Source organism: Emydura macquarii, unplaced genomic scaffold, assembly GCF_026122565.2.
Source record: "Emydura macquarii macquarii isolate MOO-44397 ecotype Brisbane River unplaced genomic scaffold, CSIRO-AGI_Emac_v2 contig_1146, whole genome shotgun sequence".
Lineage (NCBI taxonomy): Eukaryota > Metazoa > Chordata > Testudines > Chelidae > Emydura > Emydura macquarii.
Genome location: NW_027131283.1, coordinates 584,370 through 605,846, shown reverse-complemented (window position 1 = coordinate 605,846; position 21,477 = coordinate 584,370). Strand labels below are relative to the sequence as shown.

Sequence of the window (21,477 nt, the reverse complement as noted above, 5' to 3'; positions counted from 1 at the left end):
AGTTTTGTTTATTGCATTGATTTATGTAAAAGTAAGGGGGTCAGCTAGAAATGACTAGGATTCCCTGCTGCTAGAATGACAGGATAGTAGTGCATGCGCCAGCTCTCCTGCTAAGGGTTCTTTAGTTTTCCTGTGGTAAATTATACTGCTTTGCAGGTATGACTAACATCACCACAGGACACTGCTGTAATACAAGTCAGGAGAAGAAAAAAATATAACCACCGCAGATTGCAGAAAGCAAGAACAACAACTCTGAATAAATTCCCAGCACTATGAACTTGGGATATTTTATGATGGGAAGTAAATGACCAAAAGAAAAAGCACAGGTTCTCAGCTGAAAATAACTAACATTGTAAAACTGTTTATGCTGAAGAAATATTCTGATTCGTTGTAGTCAGTATAATCAGCCACTTTAATCCCTTTTCTTTATGGAAGAAAAAGGTACCCAGATGCTGTAATATTGTGGTATCATAGTGTAGTGTTTATATTAACTATGAAATAAATGTCATTAGACTAGTAAAAGAAAATAAATCAGTCCAAAACACATAGCTATCAAGAGATAATTGTACTCCAAGAAAAAAAATTAACACAGCTGTACAGTACAGTTTACTTATTTATGAAGAAAATGAATTGAATACAATTGTGAATGTGTGAATTCTGATGTAGCTGTTGTGATGGCTGTTGCCTGACTGTACTGTTTAAATATATATGGCGAGTGTTAATCCATACCCCCCACTGCTGCATTATCACTTAAATCCTCTTTCACTTTGACTCACCTCCCACATGCATACAACAGTATTCTCCCAAAATGTCTCTCTAAACATGAGGAAGAGGGTAGTGTTGGCACAACTTAATACATTTCCATCAAAAATGCCTTAAAATTAATCAGTGTACAGTGGGGATCTTAGTTGTAGGAAGCAGTTCTCAATTACAGAGAAAATATATTAAAGTTTTCATTTTATTTAGTTATTTTCCTGGGAAGCAGATATCATGAGGTGGCTCGTAACTAAGGTTTTTCAAGAGGTAATGAGAAATGACTAGGGAAATAGAAATTTTCTTGTGTGTATCCATCTACACATAGCTTTTATCCTTTCTAACTTTTAAAATATCATTGTCTCTCAATTCTTCTCTGTCCATTCCTCTATTTTATTCCTTCTTGTTTTCCCTTATCCTAAAAACTCTTCTCCACTTCTCAGCTTAATTGCTTCTTTCTCTCTCTGCTTTTTAACCTCATTCTCTGTCTTCCTTTCTTTTTGGTGTTTCATATTCCCTTCCACTTTCTTCTATGAGCTTCCCATTCTTTTATACTTCCAACTCTAGTTTACACAACTAATTTTCAGTGTCCCTCCTAATATACTGTACTGTCAAGAACATTCAAGCAGCAGCATATTTGTTATGAAGGGGGCCTAAGTTTAGGAGCTTCAGTGCAAACTGGTAGGAGCCAAAAGTTTAACAATATTTTAGTAAATATTGGATTCTCTGTTCCTGCCATCTATTCCATCATTACAATTCCATCTATTCCATCAGTGCAATTCCAACAGTGCTGAAGCGAACACTTCAACTAAAACTCCTTTAAAATGACTTAAAATGCTTTTCTCTGCTTGCCAGCTATATTGTCTATACAGGTTGAATATATCAAGATTGTTTAAATTCTTTAGTTTTGTGAGTTTTTATCTTAGACCTCTTTATAACTTTTAAAAAATGAGTAATGTAGTTTCTTTCATCTTAGGAGGAGCCTGTGGAACTACGTTGTATGTGTTTGCTAGATATCCAAATGACTACATTTATATTAAGAATATAATATAGATCCCAGAAAACCGTTTTAAAAAATAACAAATGTTCTGAACATCAGACACAGAACATTTGAAAGGCTTTGCAGCAATGATTATTGATATAACTAACATACAGCTGTAGTTGTCAAAACTTCACCTCTCACTATTTTAAATTATGTAGATATTTATTTATTAAGTTTCTCAATATGATTTTTATATTCACCAGATCTTGTTTTGTATTGTTTCACTGATCCTTTGTTTGGTTGTTTTTATAGAGAGAGAGACAGTAACCGTCTGTGCCATTTAGTGTTTACAGTGAACAGTGTTATAATAATTTGTGGTGTAATATTGTCAATGCCACTCATGATGGCATCAAAAAACCATTGACTAGGTTTAAAAGCCACTGGCTCTAATTGTATTAAAACAACACAAAACAATAAATAGTAGCAATTAAATAATGGAAAAAATATTGAGAGACAAATCAATAAGCATTTTAGACCAGAATGTGAAGCCCTTGCTTATATTGATGAGCACTTACTCATAGGAGTAGTCCACCTGCAGTAAGTGGGATCACTCATGTAAGTAACGAGTCTTCTAGGCAAGCAAAGGGTTCACAATCTAGCCTTAGTGGTTAATGGCACCATGAGCAGAAAGCAGTGTGAGTTTGTATACAATAAATCTACCTTATCGCTTCTTTTTGCTAGAATTGCTAAATTTTTGAATAAAGGAAAAGTGGTAGTTGGATTGTGCCTGGATTTGCTGTAGGATTTGATACTGTAAATCACAAAATCATATTTGAAAAATTAATGCAAATTGGATTGGATAGGAACATATGAATTGGAAACTGACAGTTGAAAATGGCTGATAAATGGTGTAAACAGCAATTTATTGAGTTCAGGGAACATGTCTAAGTGGGTTATTTGAAATTGGGATTAGACCCAGTTTTATTTTCATCATAATTAATGTTCTGGAGAGGAAGCAAGCAGCACCCCTCAGTACAGGGCTTGAATGTTTGCCTTTATGATACTGGCACTTATAATTAAAAAACTGTGTCCAGGCAGACAGGGCACATATACCAGTCAGATCAGGATACTTTCAGCATTCAAAATGCCCCATGCTAGATTCCTCCTGAGCTTACTATTAATCAATTTTGTTTTAAAAAATTAGACAGTACGTATATTATATTAATAAAATAACTGTATAACTCTTTAATTTTTTAATATTTCTGTCCTTCATGTGTTGCTTGTCTTTTCACGCTGTAAACTGTTCAGGGCAGGAACTATCTAACTCTGTGAATATGGACAGTGCATAGCACATTATGATTCCTGGTAGAAAACAGATAATTTATGAATAACAAGAACTCTAAAATATGAAAAACTTCTCAGAAACATCTTTAGTATGTTCTAAATCATGTAACCATTCTCTGTGTTACAGATGAATGATGTTATAGTGACAGTAAGAGATTCTAATCTGAAGCTGACTCTTGCATTTGGAATTGGCATGCACCATGCTGGGTTACACGAAAGAGACAGAAAAACTGTGGAAGAACTGTTTGTGAATTGCAAAATCCAGGTAAATTTGTACTTTTAATAGTACTATAATGAGATTTCCATGCAATTTTAAAAGGTGTTATTTTGTTACATATACCTCATTAATCTTTCTTTCTGTTTTAGGTTCTTATTGCCACAAGCACATTAGCCTGGGGTGTAAATTTTCCAGCTCATTTAGTAATTGTTAAGGGAACAGAATTTTATGATGGAAAAACAAGGCGTTACGTGGATTATCCCATTACAGGTATTCATGTAAATCTTATAAATACTTAGTTGCAAGCATATGTAAATGTGAACTTGAATAATTTACAATTTTAGGAACTGTACCTAACTGTTGGGATAGAAATGTTGTTTTTTGTTGTTTAATTGTGAGTCATGAAAGAACTGTTAAGGGGTTCTTTATATATATTTTTTTCCTTTTGGGAAACCTTTCTCTTGCAAAACTACTGAGTTGGTATCATCCTAAGAGGCAATTTAAAAAAAACCCTAAAAACAAAAGACATTTGAACACATATAGAGTACATATTTTAAATGAATGCTGTAAAATCAAATTTAGTCTGAAAATAAATGTATGTAAAATATGTTTCTAAAAAACCATGTGAAAAGTAAATTGCTTCCATAAATTTATTTTGTTATTATCCAATAGAAAAAGGGTTTTAAACAACTATACATTCCTGTGTAGTGTTTGCAATCCAAACATTGCAGCACTCTTTAATGCGTGAGAATCTGAAGTTCAAATTGTCTAGTCTTCATTATAAACAAACTACTATAATTTTATTGACCAAGCTGAGTAAAGTTAAAAAGTAAACAAAAGCATAAATAGTTAAAGCAAAATACTGTATTTTAACTTCAGTTTTATAGCAATTCTGCCTCCAGTCCACCCAAATTTTGATAAACCATATTGCAACTGTTTTAAGAAACTCCAGAGAACTAAGACTGGAAGGATTTTGAAAAGTTCAGACAAGGGAGAATATTCATTTGAGTAGTAATAAGCTTGGCGAACCTGGACTTGCTAAAATTATTACAGGTTTCCTGGTCTATTTTATCTGTTACACTAAAGAAAGATAGTTTGATTTTAAACTCTCTGAAGCTTGGCCAGAAACATGGATTCCTAGGAATAATGTAAATGTTGTTTATAACATAGGTAGAGATTGATTACTTTTAACCCAGCAATGTCCCTTTGATAGAAGACTTTTATTAATTGAAAACGTTAGAACTCAATACGGTATAGAGAATGCCCATCCAACTAGTCTATCATAGAGTTTAATTTAGTGTTAGCGCTGTGCACGCCTATGCAGGAAACTTTGGATCAATTTCCAGGCCAAGTCTCTTGCTTCTGCATCTTGGCTGGGGGTTACACTAGATGACCCTTCCGGTCCCTTCTAACCCTATGATTCTGAGTTCTGGCATGACCTGGGAGTATAACCATAGCAGCATGCTCAACACTTTTGAGAATCCCTTATATCATTCTTTGGCTACTGAAACAATAGTAGTAACAATCTCTGGATAAGGACATATCTAGCGCCCTCACTTGTAAGAAGAGTGATAACTATCTTTATTACTAGTGGTGAAGAATGAGAAGAAAAGAGCCCAATTTGACTTTCAGATCCCTGCTGACTCTGCAGGACTGGAAGTTAGAAAACCCTTTCTTAAAAATAAATAAATTAAACTGATCAAAATCAATATGGAATCAGTGAGGCACAGTAAACACAGAGCTCCACTATGCTATGTATATAGATTTGCCTTTCAGAGTATAGCTGCACACTGTGTGGTGTGTGTGGACTCTCTAATGAGCTTTAGATATTGTGGGCCTGTTGATTCTTGAATGAGCTTACAAGGGAAATGCCATATTCTGTACAGTAGCATTTTCCCTCCATTTTTGTAGATTTAGTTTTGCTGTCGGTAATATAATAGAAAATTCATGTGAACGTGGTAGAGGAAAAGGCTAGTTTAATATAGATATAATTATGTTTTCATGTGGTATGGTTTGATAGGGTATTTTTTTGTTGTTGTTGTTTTAACTTCCTATAAAATAATGTTCAGGGTATTTGAGAGTTGTGGGGAAAAGGAGTTTTAGTTTTACAGATGAGCAGTTTGTTCTTTTCGCTCTAGACACAAATTATCACATGTCCCTGGTCTTGTCTGCAATATAGGGTATATCTACACTGCAAAGAAAAACATGCATTGCTGAGTCTCAGAGCCCAGGTCAAATGACTCGTGTTCACAGGACTCGGGCTGCAGGGCTAAAAATAACAGTGTAGAAGTTCGGGATCACACTGGAGTCTGGGCTCCAGGATCCTTCCCCCTCACTGGGTTTCAGAGTCTGGAATCCTGTCCGAAACCCCATGTCTGCATGGCTATTTTTAGCTCCAGAGCCCAAGCCCCATGAACCCAAGTCAATTGAGACTCTGAGACTGGGCACCGTGGGTTTTTCTTTGTACTGTAGACATCCCCTCAGAACCTTTGCTGGAATAGCTTTACCAGCAGAGCCCCCTAAGTAGATGCAGCGAAAGCTTTCAGAAAGAGGTTTTTTCTGCCAGCATAGCAACACCCCCTCCATGAATGACATTAGCTATGCTGACAAACACAACCTTCTGTCTGCATAGTTGCATTTACATCATCAGTGATGCTGGCATAGCTTTGCCCTGGTCTACACTTACCTGGAAATTCAGCAGCAGTTGAAGTAGTTTGCGTAACTCCCATCGACTGCTGTGCTTCCCTTATGCACACCGTCTTCACTTCACTGCGCTGACGGGAACTGCATTCCCGTTGATGCAGCGCTACACGACTTCAGGAGGTGGATTACCAACTTCGACTTCCTGATCGATTGAGTGGGTCTATGCTGACCGCTCAGTCGATCCAAAAAGATCGATCTGACGGCGGCGACTTTGCCGCCATCAGTATAGACACACCCTTTGTTGGCTGTGTCCACACTCCTAGCCATTATAGTTATGCCAGCAAAACTTGGTCTCACTTTCAGTTCTGCTCCCAAGTATGCCTGTGTAACTTCTATCTAAAATCTCATAGGAGCATAGCACAAATTCAGCTGTGGTATAAACTGATTCATCTCCATTAAAGTTACCTGCCAGTGCCAGGGCTGAATTGAGTGCCTAGTGTACAACTGATGGCAGAATGAGATCCCTCAGTCACTTGCACATAGGCCAGAAGGTTGATGATAATAGCAAAGCCTATGTTTCTAAGTTCACATCTGAATTTGAGCACGGTTGGAGAGAATATAAATCAGAGGGTTTGGGGTGGGCTGATCTCTGAGAGAAGACTTTTATTCAGCCAGTTGGATTGCATTTGACATTTCAATAGTTTAATCCAGTAGTTAAGAACAGTCAGGCAGTGTATAGTCAGTAAAGAAAATGTTGGTTTTGGCTAGCTATACAGTGGATATTGGCGACTTTTGGTAAATTCATTTCATATGCATTATCTACACTATTTTAATGCAGTATACTCACATAGCAGGAAATGTTTCATCATTCTCCCTTGTATGCATCTATTCATTTGGGGATCCATTTCATTTTATAATTGAACATCATTCTTAATTTAACAAAGAACAAACTGCATAAAGATTATTGTTGTTGTTCATATAGCTCATAGAGAATACAGAACAGAAAATATAAAAAAAGATAAGCAATAATTCATGCTTTAAAACTATTTTCTGGTTTCATTTATATTATTCATATGGAGGTAAAAAAGTTAGAGGCCCAAACTCAGGCCTCAGGCCTCTATTGGTGTGGTACAGTAAACGCAATAAAACAAAATCAGTGCCTGCTTCTGAGAGCTCACAGGCATCTAAGAGAAATGCCTCACATGATAGAAGGGCCTTTTCTTTTTCTGTGAAATGCCATTCAGATCTAGCTGAGTTGTAAAGTGTTAAAAATCACCATGTCCCTTCTCTCACCTGCATTCCTCAGAAAAATGTTGGCAGCCTGACAAAACTACTGAATGTTCTAAAGACCCCACCCTTTGCCAACACCAGAGCTCCAGCAATAGAAGAAGACACTTCATTGGCAATGCTGGGGAGCTACCAGGGCAGTTGTAGTAGGAGCATGGGGAGGAGGGAAGCTAGAATGGGCTTTCCTGACATCTCTTTTGTCCCCCCAGCCTAGCATATGTCGCCAGTTTTCCATTTCCCAGCATGAGTTCAGGCACTCCCCCAACTTCCAGAATGGGGACAGAGAGAGAGCATTGAGCTGGGTTCTCCTGTAAGCCCCAGGAATCTGTTGTTACAACCCACCTCCTGTGGACATGATTTGGGGCAGGAGCACCCTCAACACCAGAAAGGATAGGGGAAGCAGCAGAGAGAATAAAACCAGGCTCTGTTCCATAATGTACCCCACCATGTCTAGTATATAGCCCCAGCAGCCTATACACTCTCTTGGGCCCCCACAAGGGACAGGAGCTACCACCTCCTGGCAGGAGAAGAGACAGATCTACCCAGGTAATTACCCCATACATTACCATAGCATCTGAGAGCTTCACAATCTTTAATATATTTATCCATACGACACCCCTGTGCGATTGGAAAGTGTTTTTTATCTCTGTGGTGGGTAATTGAGGCACAGAGAAGCTAAGTAACTGGGTCCAGGTCACACAGAGAGTCTGCAGCAGAGCAGGGAATTAAACCCAGATATCCCAAGGCCCAGCCTTGCACCCTAGCCACTGGACCCTCCTTCTTCACTATGTGTGAGAGGATCCACTGATGACCCTCTGAACCATTAAGTGGCAACAATAGCCCTGCCCGCTATTATGGCATCACAGCCTTTTGCTGCTGCCAGCTAACATAGCTATTCCTGAAGCTGCCAGCAGGAATAGTTGCACATAAAAACAATTCTATTACCTTTGTTTTAAAACAAAAGCACACACAACCTAGGAAATTACATACAAAACAAAATGTTAACAAAACACAATGTAGGTTGCAAAGTCAAGAACATGAAAATTAGGAGCTGCTAAATATATGGGTGCCCATGAGTCTTTAATTGAGTCCTCTTGTGCATGTGCATCATGATCTTTAATTACATGAATACATAACGGTTTTTCCACAGGACCCCTGCTTCATTCAAAGTACAGGTTGGATGCACAGGTAGGCCAAATTAAGATTGCACAGGCAATCATAAATCTGGCATTTCCTAACTTAGAAGTGCTTGTCTTTGCAACCCAAAAAACATTCTTTAACTTAGTTTTTCATGTGTAGTCATTATTTGTAGTAGAGACCCCAATCAGGTGTGGGGTTGCATCGTGGTAGATACAGTGCAAACATTTAGGAATACATAGTCCCTGCCACAAAGAATTTTCAATCTGATTTTAAACAGGATTCAGTCAGTGGGAGTAACAAAGAAAGAAGGGTAAATGAGGTTACAGAGAAACAATATATCCTGTACTGTAAACTATATTGAAATACATCTGTTTGTTACTTTTTTTGTAGATGTACTTCAGATGATGGGACGTGCTGGTAGACCTCAGTTTGATGACCAAGGCAAAGCTGTGATTTTAGTCCATGATATTAAGAAAGACTTCTACAAAAAGTTTCTTTATGAACCTTTCCCAGTAGAATCAAGGTAAAGTTTGACTGGAAAGAAAACAGATAAAAGTGCATACAGCAAATGTGAAGTAGATGAAAGTGAAATGAGACACAGATGCAACCAAAATATTGGCACCTCTAAAAACAGGAGTCCTTTCAACCAGATCCCTCAATGCCTCCAGACAGACTCTTCTTTCAATCCTTCCCCACCAATCTCACCCTGCAGGGACTTTTTCTCCAAGTGTTTAATGCATCCCTAGATAAATGTTATTCTGCTTCTGGGTGCTTTTTCAGATGACATTTCCACAAGGGGGAGAGGCTGTTTTGAAAAGCAATTTTCATACTTAGAATAATTATTTTTTGCTTCTGACAACACCAACAGAAAATTTGGTCACAAAAGTGCTTAGTAAGGAAAAAGTCAGATAAAGCTTTAGTTCTTTTCACATAGAATTTTCATACAATTCTAGACCTCTTAAGAGATATACAGACGTCAAGCTCAAAGGGAAACGTATCTTGTAAACAATTGCTAATACTTCTCTCAAAGTGGGAGCTGCGCGATTTCTGAAAAGTAGGAAATCTAAGAAATATTTCTGATCCTCTCTTAACCTCACTAGCTAATCCATGATTTATCACTTGTTAGTCAATTCAATGTAAGATATATATAACGGTAGCTAATATAATCTCCTCTATCATAGACAATCATGAGCCATTTTTTATTAAGGAATAACCAGGGTTTATAAACTTTTAACCTATCAGATGTTACCATCATACATGCTTTGTATCAAATATTTATGTTCAGTTTTTGGCACACTAGGAAAAATGCATAGAAAAGTATAATATCATTAGAAACAAAAAGAAACTGAAGGAAATCTTCAGTATGATGTAATTCTAGACAAAAAAACAGGGTAATAAAATACGATTTTTTTTACTGAGACCATATGGTTTTGGCAATAAACCAGGAAGCTTTTCTATCTGATTGCGAAGTTATATCTCTAAAAATAGAACCATTCTCTTAATTAAATACACAAATGATAATCTTAATTTTTTTCATTGAAATATTATAAACCTTCTCCATTATGTTATTTAATAAAAAACATAATTTGTTGATAAATTTCCAGACAAAGGCTTGGATGTTGACCTTAATCTTCTAAGTCTCTGGTTAGTTGAGACACATCTTGGTCTCTGGTTATGATCATCAAAGGCCTTTGAGCTAGAGGCTCTCTGGTTTAAAAGAGAGGTTGCAGTTGGCGTGTGTTCTTTCTGAAGGTTCCTTAACTTTGGAACTCCTTCCCTCCCTTTTATACTGAAGACCAGATTTATTAACCTTATATGTTGTTCCCTTTAGATTGCATTTACCTTTACATTTTTCAATAAACATTTTTTAAAGGAATTGATTTTCCATGTCACAGTTACAAGAGTAACTGCACTTCTGTCCCCTCTCTGGTCTTCTTAAACCATCCTCCTCAGGTATCAGGCCCCATGCCTATACCTCTCCCAGGGTGGAATTCTGCAGCTCTTCCTATTTTAGATCAAGTCCTGGGTTACAGTACTCAGTAGGTATGTCTACACTGCATTGTAAACCTGGACATGTGGGAAATGGGCATGTGGACATGGTGTTTCCAAGCCCATGCCTGAGCACCCATACTGCATTGTACACCTGGGTTTACAGTTGCTGGACCTGGTTCTCACAGCCATGCTAATGTGCGCATACTGCAGTATGCAAGCTTTCTAACTCAGGTCTGCAGCTTGACCTGCATCCACACACAAAATGACAGGGCTTGAACCCAAGTGACAGCAGGACTCTGGCTTTTATCCACCCCTCCAGCAGGATCCTAGGATCAGTACTTGCTGACCCAATTTGTGTGTGTGGTGTGTTTGTGTATGTGTGTAGCCATGATACACAGTTACAAAACAACCTTTTTTAAAACCAAAGTATTGTTTGTTTTAAAAGTAGAAACAAAATATTCAGGTGGAAGGAATTTTAAAACAATAAACAGACTACACATCTCTATCTCACCTAAAGGTTTACTGTCCCCTGATAGTAACCTTGGCAGGCCTAACTTCTTCAGGTGCCTAGCCCCAAGCAGATGGCTTTGTCTCTGCCTGTCTACCCCAAACAACTCCCCCTTCTCTTGAGAGAGAGAAAGAGAGAGAGAGAGCCTTTTTTAACTGCCAGTGTTCTTTTGTTCTGCGTTCCTGGGGTTTGCCCCTTTGGGCCAAAATTAATTTTGCAGGTTGGCTCCAGGGAAGGTAAAATCTTCAACCTTAAAGTATGGGCATCTCTTAACAAGCCTCAAGTGTTTGCTTCAGGGATGCTTATCTTGAGCCATTGTTTTCCTTACAGCCTGCTATTAAACTAAACCAATATATTCATACAACAAACATCCCAACAACCAGGTAAATATGTAGTATTCATAAATTATTACAGAGCAGCTACAATTCCATCCCATTGCAAAATGATCTAAGAGTACTATATTTTGGGTTTAATTGTCAACTAATTGAGTTACAGCCCCCATTAGCATGCACATGTGTGAGTTGGTTGCTCCAAATGATAAAGGTGATTCTTCTTTGAGTGCTTGCTCATGTCCATTCTATATTAGGTTGTGTGCACCACGTGCACCAGTGGCAGAGATATTTCCCATAGTGGTATCAATAGGGCTGGCTCTAATGCCTTCTGGGGTCGCGCGCATATGCATTGATATATAGCATGCAGTCAGCCCCCTCCCAGTTCCTTCTTACTGCCCATGATGGTGCTGGAACATTCTCTTGCTGCGGCAAGCTCTTACAACCAACTTCCTCACCATCCTTGATCACCATCCCTGGTGCCGAAGAAGAAATCCAAGAAGGAGCTCACTGGTCCCGAGCAGGGGCAGGAAGAGTACAGGAGATCAGGTGAAATCCATGCTGGGCTGCTTATCACCACTGGGGCTTGGGATGGCATCGGCCTCACCCATTCAGGTCCCAGGCCCAACCCTGGTCCCACCGCTAGCTCCTGGGAGCAGCAAGGGCCTCCAGCACCTTATGGTTCCAACCACTCTGGGAGGCATACCAAGCAGTGAAAGACCTCATGACAATTCTCATGCCTCCAATATCTCGGAAAGAGAGGGCCCACACTGGGACACGGTACTGGTACCAGAAGCAAGTCTGTATTGAGGCCCACGCAGCGATCCCTAACACCAAGATGTCAGTCCTCAGCTGCATGAGGGCAACCGACATCCCGCCAGCAGTCACTGGACACATAGCACTGGTCCTTGGAGCCACATCCTAGGTGGTTGGGTTCACAATGCCGGTCTCCGGACCCACAGCATCAGTCTCCAGATCACCACCGCTGGTCCCCAGAATCCTGGCACAGATCCCCAGAATTCCGACACTGGTCACCATCGAGCCAGTACAGGAAGCTGAGCTTTTTGACATCCCAGCAACAGCAGATCCATCCAAGATGGCTGTCCCAATCCTCTCTGGATCCTGGTGACTGGTATGCCGCCCTTGACCTAAAAGATGCTTACCTCCATATCTATCTTTCCCAGTCTCAGAAGATTCCTACCATTTGTGGTCAGAAAGAAGCTCTACCAGTTCTTGGTGCTTCCCTAAGGCCTATCAACAGAGTCACATGTATTCACAAAATGCATGGTGGTAGTCGCGGCCTACCTCAGACAGTGGGGTATACAGGTCTTCCCCTACCTGGATGACTGACTCATCAAGAGTTGCTCGAAGACGCAAGTCAACATAGCATCGGGGTCATCCAAGCCACCTGTCAAGCACTGGACCTGTTAATAAATGAACGAAAATTAACACTGGTACCAGTTCAGAGGATAGAATTCATTGGAGCAGTCCTAGACTCCATCCAAGCCAGAGCATTCCTACCAGAGGCCAGGTTCATTGCCACATAGGAACTTATAGCTTGCTTATCAGCTCATCCCCTCACCACAGCAAGGGTATGCCTCAGGCTTCTGGGACACATGGCAGCTTCCACCTACATGGTCCAGCATGTGAGGTTACACCTTAGGCCTCTGCAAATATGGCTGGCAATGGTATACTCACTGATCAGACACCATGGTCTTCAAGATCCCTTCACCAATACTCACCCTCCCAATCATGGTGGTTAAAACCACATCACATGTCAAAGGGAGTCCTCTTCGCAGTCCCATGGCCAACGTTGTCACTGGTGTCAGATCCTTCGGATCTAGGGTGGGGACATGAGCAAGCACTCGAAGAAGAAAGAATGGTTACTGACCTTCAAAACTGTTGTTCTTCAAGATGTGTTGCCCATGTCCATTGAAAAACCTACCCTCCTTCCCCTCTGTTGGAGTTCTGGCAAGAAGGAATTGAGAGGGTGGAGAGTTGGCACTGCCCTATATACCGGCACATATGCGCATGACCCCAGAGGGTGGATTCCACTAGAGGAAAAATCTCTGGCCCCGGTGCATGTGGTGCGCACACACACACACCAAATATGGAATGAACATGAGCAACACACCTCGAAGAACAAGTTACAAAGGTCAGCAACTGTTCTTTGTGACATTACAGGAATACTTTTTTTTTCCCTAGGGGAAAAATATTTTTAGATTAAAAATTTTAGTCCCTTTTATAAAGGTATTTTTGCTTTTTATAGACCAGGCTGTGTGTTGGTTATGTACAGCTCCTTTGTAAAGTCAGCTGAAGCTTTTTTTCATCATGTCCTTTAGTTTGTTGGAAGTGCTCTCTGATCACTTGAATGCTGAAATTGCTGCTGGAACTATTTCTTCCAAGCAGGATGCAATGGATTACATCACCTGGACTTACTTCTTCCGTCGTCTTGTCATGAACCCTAGGTGAGTGCAAAATGAAAAAGTAATATAACCCATTGTTTCTAATTAGAGTCCTGGATGCTCAGCATGTCTGACAATCAAGCTAATACAGACTCAGTCCTAGAAAGAGAGCTATATACAAATGGTTCACAACATATCTCTAAATATAAAAACATCTGTTGGCAAATAACTTAGACTTTTCATTTCAGTAACAATTATAACATCAAATTATTAAGAGGACCTTATCAAAATTGCTAAATCAGTATCCCTAAATTAAAAGCCCAGATGGTCAAATTGCTTTATATATTCCTCTTTAGTGTTTTAAAACTTTTTTTAGTGATCACAGTAACGTGATGCACAGCTTCCTATGGGCAATCTATCACCAGCTGAATTTCTAGTCATTGATGCAATAAGCTGTTTCTCTGCGATGATGTTTACCTTCTTTAGAGGAGATTGGGAAAGTTGTTGCTGACCATTATTATCATCTTTCCTTGCTCCAGCCAGCATGAAAACTATTGTGAGCTATTCCAACAAGTAGCTGTACCTTTGCTTCAATATTGTTTTGGGTATATATGTCATATGATTGTTCACCAATCAAAATATTGTAGCGAACAAAGGATTAGTTCTTAAAGTATTGCCATTTCATAAATATCATCTGACATACTCAGGAGCATAATACTCCTGAAACCACATAACAAACTCCATAGCACTTGGCAGCATTTTAAATCTGAGTTACTTATAAGCATTGCTGCTGCTGTGTCCGCAGGTAGAAATAGCCAGATAACAAGATGCCTTAACTCCAAGTTGAGTTCTTCATTAGTTCTATATTCTTCATCTAGTCCTTCACCCTGAGTCTTCCTTAAGCAACCTCTCCAAGTGCATTTTGGAAATGGAAAATACAGAAAGTCTTATCTTGTATGAGTTTGGGGATTTTGTGCTAGGTCCTTATTAAGACTACTGAGATAAGCCAAGTTGTGGATTTGTGCACACAAGTGTTAAATCAGTATAGTGGGTAATCATAGAAGAACTTTATAAAGAAAGAAATTCTAATACTGGATTTTCATGTTTAAATGATTTAATTAGTTAATCTAATTTTGCAAGCTTTCTGTCCAGTAGTATCAAGCTCCAACGTAAATCTCTTTTGTAGAGAGGTTACTAGCATAAGGACAAATTGCTGCTTTGAACCAGAAACCCTGAACAGGCTTGGCCAGGAGAGCAGCACATGTGATAAATGGAATGCAGAGTTTTCTTAACAGGTGGTGAGGGGTAGTAAGAAAGAAGGTGAACAAATCTGACCAGCAGTTGTCTGTCTGTAGTGGTAGTATGAGTCGGGGACAGTCAAGTGGATGCAGAAGTGGGTGGGATAGGGAGACTTACTGGGTGGTTATGTGGGGGAGATTAGGATCTGACTGTGTGGAGAACAAAGGATGATGTGAGTTAGATAGAGAACAAAGGATGATGTGAGTTAGATAGTCCAGTTTCTTAGCAGGGTAGATCCACTGATCTAGTGGGGACCACTTCAGGGAGGAGCCTGGTAGGCACTGCTAGATGAGGAGACAGCAGACGAGGCTGCAAGGCAATTATGAAACAGGAATCCCGCGTCAATCTGTGAGAGATGCACACATGGAACATTGCAGATTCAAGTTGAGGCCATCAGCAGCTTGCTTTTCATTTACTCCCTCCTCCACCTGCATTTATGCACACACAGTTCTTTCTGTGCTCAGAGAGGCAGCTTGAAGGTACCAGATGCAAACCCAATGCTGTTTCCTCTGTGTTTTTCTACTTTTTAGCATCCTTCCACCCAACAGTGGATGCGAGTAGTATTTCATCCAAACTTCTAAGAGAAAAACTAAATCACTGATCACTAAAGCCTGCAGTCATGCCACCTTGGGCTATGATCTTGTCAGATTTCATTTATTAAGCCTAGTCAATATTTCATTGAGAAGCACCTAAGGAAAACTCAGGTGCTTCAAGAAGAGGACTCCACGATTCATTCAAGCCACGCTTTTCCTTCTGAGCTAATTCCGATTATAGTAATGGAGAATACTGTGCCATAGAGGAACTTCATTTTTTGTATGAATAAAACCAAGGTCCTAACCACTTGTGGTCCTTAACGGTAAATTGTCACTTTTCATAATAGTAAAAGTGTTCTGGCTATATTCCAGTTTTGGTGCTCAGAGTATATCTACAGTATCTGAATTCCCCCTGCAGTTTCAGTTGGCTATATTATTCTTCATCACTTCCTGCCCTAAGCTGTTTAGCTGTTTAGCTTCCTTTCCACTGTGAAGCAGCTAATGCTTTTCATCCATCAGGTGTTTGCCCCACAGTGGTGAGGGAAGTAATTCCTGCATGTGTGATTTGTAGAGTACTTTGGAATTCTTTGGGATGAAAGGCATTATATAAATGCACAGTGATGTCATGTTTTCTCATTTATTTTATTGCCTATTATTTTTAGCTACACATGTGCTACTGCTGTGTAAACAAATTTAGAATCTGTCGAACTATACCTGCGGTGTCCAATAATAGTAAGTCATTAGTCTTACTGAAAACTTGTAAAACTATTTAAACCATATTCATTTGATTTTACCTTTTCTGAGTGAGAAATTAAGATCAAAACAAGTTTTCATTTTAAGTATCTTGGTATCTTTTATAGTTTAACCTCTCACTTTCCATTGTTGAACAGGAATAAAAAATCTTTGTCATAATATTCAAAATGTTAAAATAAATCCAAAAAAATGAACTAAGAACCTTTTGTTTTTATTCTAATTTTCTGGGGCACCATATCAACTTTAACATCTCAGTTCTTTAGAACGCATAAAATAGATATTAAGAAAATGTTTCTGCAACAAATTTTAAATAATTTGTCATACCTGATATAGTAATATGTTTTAAGTTCTGGTGTTGGAAATATGTAAATATTACATTATTTATTTTTACTAAATTATTTTAATTTCCCTGGTCCATTGAATTGTTGAATCCATCTGTCCTGTTATCTGTAAAATGGGTTCTTAACTTTATTGATAACATGAGTAACTGAGCCCATGATTTGAAAGATGGGGATGTGGGCAACTGATATTGTTCAGAAGAATAGATCATGAATAGGCCTTACTGTACAAATGAGAGGGACAGTCCAAATGAACAGAATATATCACAACATGCCAAATTTCCAGTCCGTTGTTTATTTTACTAAGCACCAATCATTTCTAAACATTCTAGGGATTTCACATTTGTATTTTGAGTTAAACTTTTGTCTTGATTGCAAGCAGGTACTGTGCCATGCCAAAAGATGTTTCCCCATCAATCTTTATTTACAGGCTGTAACTAAAAGAGAATGACATTGGCCAAGAGTTCTGTTCTGTGTGGGGGGGGAAAAAAAGTGAGTTTAGCCTATCATAGCTGATCTAAATAGAAGACAGCATCTCATCAGCAAGGGAAGGAGATACTTGGCTTTGGGTGAAATTAATGTACTCTGTCCATTCTATTGACCTTGTCAAAGGATAGACCTCATTAGTCCAACTTTTTCTTCAAAAGGGAGACTATCATTTTGAACCATTTTTGAAAATCAAGCCCCAAAAAATTATTATGCTATACACTTTAATCAGAAAACAGGGATAGAAACCTACTACATATGTGAAGCTAAAAAGAATTAACTTTGCAGTTGGAACGTTAATGTGATGATAAACTTTCTATTGATATAGCTACAAATTGAAGTGAGAAATTTAATTCGCTTCTGTTTATGTAAATTACGTGTTCGGTAATGACAGATTTTATTGTTGATTCATTCAAAGATTTTCCACTTTTTAACAACCTTGGAGAATTTACCATAGTGAAGGAATAGTATAGTATAAATTATAGTAAAATGGATTTCTCAGTCAGCTAGATGTTCTTTTTAGCATACAACTATATATTATATCTCACTTATGCAGTTTCTTGCACACTGATTGGCCAAGTATGTGTAATTTGCATAATTACAGTTATTTCTCCTTCAATGTGCAGATTCTTATACTAGACTGAGGGCTATATTAACCAGTCAAACTAGCATAATTTGCATTATTGATCGGTTGTTATTTCTCAGTGACCAAATAGCAATTATGCAAAATCCTTAGCTCTCAATGATTAATGCCTTCATACTACCCATCTATATGCCCGCAACTTATAAGGGCACCTAAATTTCTGACACTCCTACCAATCCTGTCACTTCAGGTAACTCTAGAAATTAAATATAATGAGAATATAATACTCAAATTTATGATACATCTAATTCAGTGGTTTCTGACAATGGCAGAACCAGATTCTTCAGAGGAAGGTGTAAGAAATCTCAAAATGGACAATTTATTAAATTACCCATGCAGATAAATGTTTTTGTTTTGATATGTGCTCATTAAATAGGAAAGTTTGTTTCCTTTACAAATGTAAGGTAACTGTGTTTTAAATTTGTTGCCTTTTAATTTCATTGGGTGTTACTTTGTATTAAGAGAAAAGGTAAGTAAATAGGAAGACCGGAACAGCCTTCTCTATACCATTCATTGTTTTATGCAATTCTTTCCTGGCTGCTCTTATTAATCACTTCTCTAAACCAAGTAGTATTATGGCTTGTCTACACTTGGGATTTTTGCACTAATCTAGCTGCACCAGTGCAATTCCCTAAGATTGATACATTGCCAAAAAAAACCAACATGTGACTTTCACCAAACTGGTCTATAGTGCTATCAATCTGAGGTAAACCACACTGGCAAAAGTCACTTTTTTTACATCCATGTAGTGAATCACTTTTTTTACATCCATGTAGAGGGTTTCAATACTACAACTGCACGTATGCAAAAATTCCCAGTGTTGACTAGCCCCTAGGCTTTGTTACCTTTCTCTCTCACTTTATTTTAAAAAGGAATTGTTCTTAGTAGTTGAAGAGGGGCTAAACCTTCTTCTATGGAAAAAGAGGAGTGTATCACAAGGTTATGTTAAATGAGAAGAACGGAAGGGAAGAAGACTCAAAAGTTTTGGTACTATGTTTATTATTAATGGGGAAGTTTGAGGGCAGTAGCCAATCAGAGTAGAGGGATTTATATTTATCAAAGTACAGTGTTAAGAGTATGGGACTACATTGCAGAACAATAATTTGTTAATACCCACAACCTGGACTGATAGACCTTGCTGATAAGCATTTGTTTATCTACTTTGGCCTCTGAGTTTATTTAGTTCAGGATATTGATTTTTACATCATAAACATGAAGCACCCTTATGTTACTATTTAAGTAGTGTAACAAACGTATATTTTTCCCAATTACCTTGTGTTTTGTGGTGTGCAGAGCACAGAAATGTGATGACTCACACTTATCTGAGATTGCATATGTATATGTAGTACTTTTTATTAACAGATTAACAGCATGTTTTGAGATTATGAAGTTGGTTCATTTCATTACCAACAAAAATGATATTGTACAGCAGTTTAGCAAAACATTAGTTTCATTTCAGTGAGTAGAGAAGGGTCATGGAGTTGTTAGTGTTAGTCAGAAGCCTAGATGACGAGGAATTTCTGCAGTACATCCTTGTCTATTGCTCAGAAATCTTGGTGTGATGGGAGTTTGCAGGACATAATCTTCCTCCTCTTCCCCCAATCTATTGTGAATGGTCAGTTCTTCTTTGAGAACATTATTAGACACCCCCCCCCTCCCCAGCATGGCACATTGAGAAGCCAAATCACATGATCCAGCTGCTCTTCTGTATCATGCTGGATCAAATGGAGCATGCACCTGGGCATACAACAAGAAAAGCAAGCATCTAAACAACATGCAAGAAGTGCCTCAAATGTAAAGGTGCCCGTGTCTCTGAATTTCTAGTGAAAACTCACTTGTGCAGCAAAACTACTTGTGAAGGTCTGAATTAAGGCAATAACCCCACTGGCAAATTCCTTTCTGACCACAGAGAAAGGGGATCTGATTTCTTGGAGTCCTCAGATGAACATAATCCAAATCAAGAGAAAGTGTAATGTTGCAGAGTTCTTGCTGCCATGGTGCTATATAAAAGAATACAATAAAATAAATATATAACCTGCCAAAAGTAATTTTTATTAGTTTTCAGTCACAGACCAAGTAAGTAAATATGAGAAAGTAATAAGTAGACAAATGTACACATACAGATTATAACCTACACATGCAATGGTAACACATCAGCCCTATAGCCACAGGCTCCAATGAGGTGGGGGCAGTTCCCTTCCCATGTGTTCAACAAACATGCAAGAGGATGTCCTCAACATCATATACACCCCCAGACACTGTTGGGACTTGCTTACAGTACTCCCTTCCCCTAACAGTGATGTTCTCAATAGCATGGATTCATCACAAACATCTCACTGTCAAGGATGTGATCAGAAGATACCACCTCTAGTGAGCTCTGGCTCTAAACAAGCCAAAGGAAAGAGCATATGAAGATGACTATAAATGCCTGTCCCATATTAAAGCTTGTATATAAAGGGGATTCTGTTTCAGAATTCTAAGTCTCAAAAACCATAAATTGAACTTGATAGTGAATTAGTACTGCAGATTTTGCTAAAAATAAATTCCTGAGAAAGCCTTCACAGTAGCAAGATTTTTTGTGTAATATTTTCAGCTGTTTCTGCAACCCACTTTCATTATGTGTGTCATTATTACTACCATATAACCTGAACATAAAAAACATCGTGCTGTAACAAATGACTTCACAGCATTGACAGTTATAGCAGGACCATTTCAAGCCAGATGAAAAATTTCCCAGAGAGATCTCAGGTCAGGTTTACATAAGCTAAACAGGAAATGATTGCCACTATCCACATTAAATCCAAAATGTTTTGTGTAACTTCATCTACATTTTATGTTGATACACATCTCTCTATCATTCTCAACTGATGAAATTCCACACTTGCTTAGATTAGAAAAAGAAGTTCATGTTTCATGGCTTGTTGTTTTTGCTAAACTCTTTACAAGGTTTGGGGGTTTAAAATGTATTATTTAAAAGACCATAAAAAGTTAGTTCCTTCGGTTTTTGATTGTTTAAATTTTATGTACTTTGTAGATTTTTATGTTACCTAGGGGTTTGTTATTGCTGTTTCCCAATGGACTACTAATGGAAGTTAGCCTGTCGAGCCCATGTGCTAGATGGTGTTAGTATAAAACTGCCTTTGACTTTCACACCTCTCAGGGGACAAGTAATTGTTGTGTTCAAACAGCCTGTAATTGTGATCCCGCTGGCTTTCTCAGTACGCTTCTGGCTATTAGAATCATTAAACAACTCAGCACCTGTTAACAGCATTGTAAATATTCAACCCTGCTTGTGTGCAGGTTGAGCCCAATATAGGAGAAGGCTTAGAGAGCCCAGCCTCATAAATTAGAGCTTCTGACAAGTCAATTATTGTGAAACTGGGTTTCACTGTGAAATAAATGAAATGGTGTGCTGATAAAAAGATAGGTTGTCTGTTTATAGCAAAGGGAAAATAATGACTAGATGATTCAATGCAGTGAGCATGAAACTGCATTGTTTTTATTCTTTATCTGTAATTAAATAGGTAATATAGCTTCATAGCAGAACTGAAGTAAAGTACAGTTTGTACACTTTGAACATACTAGCATGTAAACTGCTGTCTGCATTTATCCACTGCATGTTTCAAAATACTGTATAATTTCATTCATAAAATCATTATTGAAAACAAAATAATATACTCTTTCCAGTTGAATGGCTACGCTATTTATTAGGATAAAAATGCATTGAGTGACTGAGAAGCTCCCTTGGGTGTGTTATTATATTTACCCTATTACAGATGCTAGTTAATATACTGATAATACTTCATTCAAGATCACCAGTAACTT

At 38.3% G+C, this 21,477-nt stretch overlaps 1 protein-coding gene across 2 annotated transcripts in view; it reads left to right on the top strand.

Annotated features, from left to right (window-relative positions):
• Positions 1 to 21,477, top strand: part of ASCC3 (activating signal cointegrator 1 complex subunit 3) — a 479,889-nt gene that overhangs the window by 394,705 nt on the left and 63,707 nt on the right. For both annotated transcript variants that reach the window (XM_067546516.1, XM_067546517.1), the window contains 4 exons: positions 3,207 to 3,344; positions 3,446 to 3,566; positions 8,757 to 8,889; positions 13,538 to 13,663. In XM_067546516.1, coding sequence (XP_067402617.1) covers positions 3,207 to 3,344; positions 3,446 to 3,566; positions 8,757 to 8,889; positions 13,538 to 13,663 — 518 coding nt within the window. The remainder of the gene's footprint in view (positions 1 to 3,206; positions 3,345 to 3,445; positions 3,567 to 8,756; positions 8,890 to 13,537; positions 13,664 to 21,477) is intronic.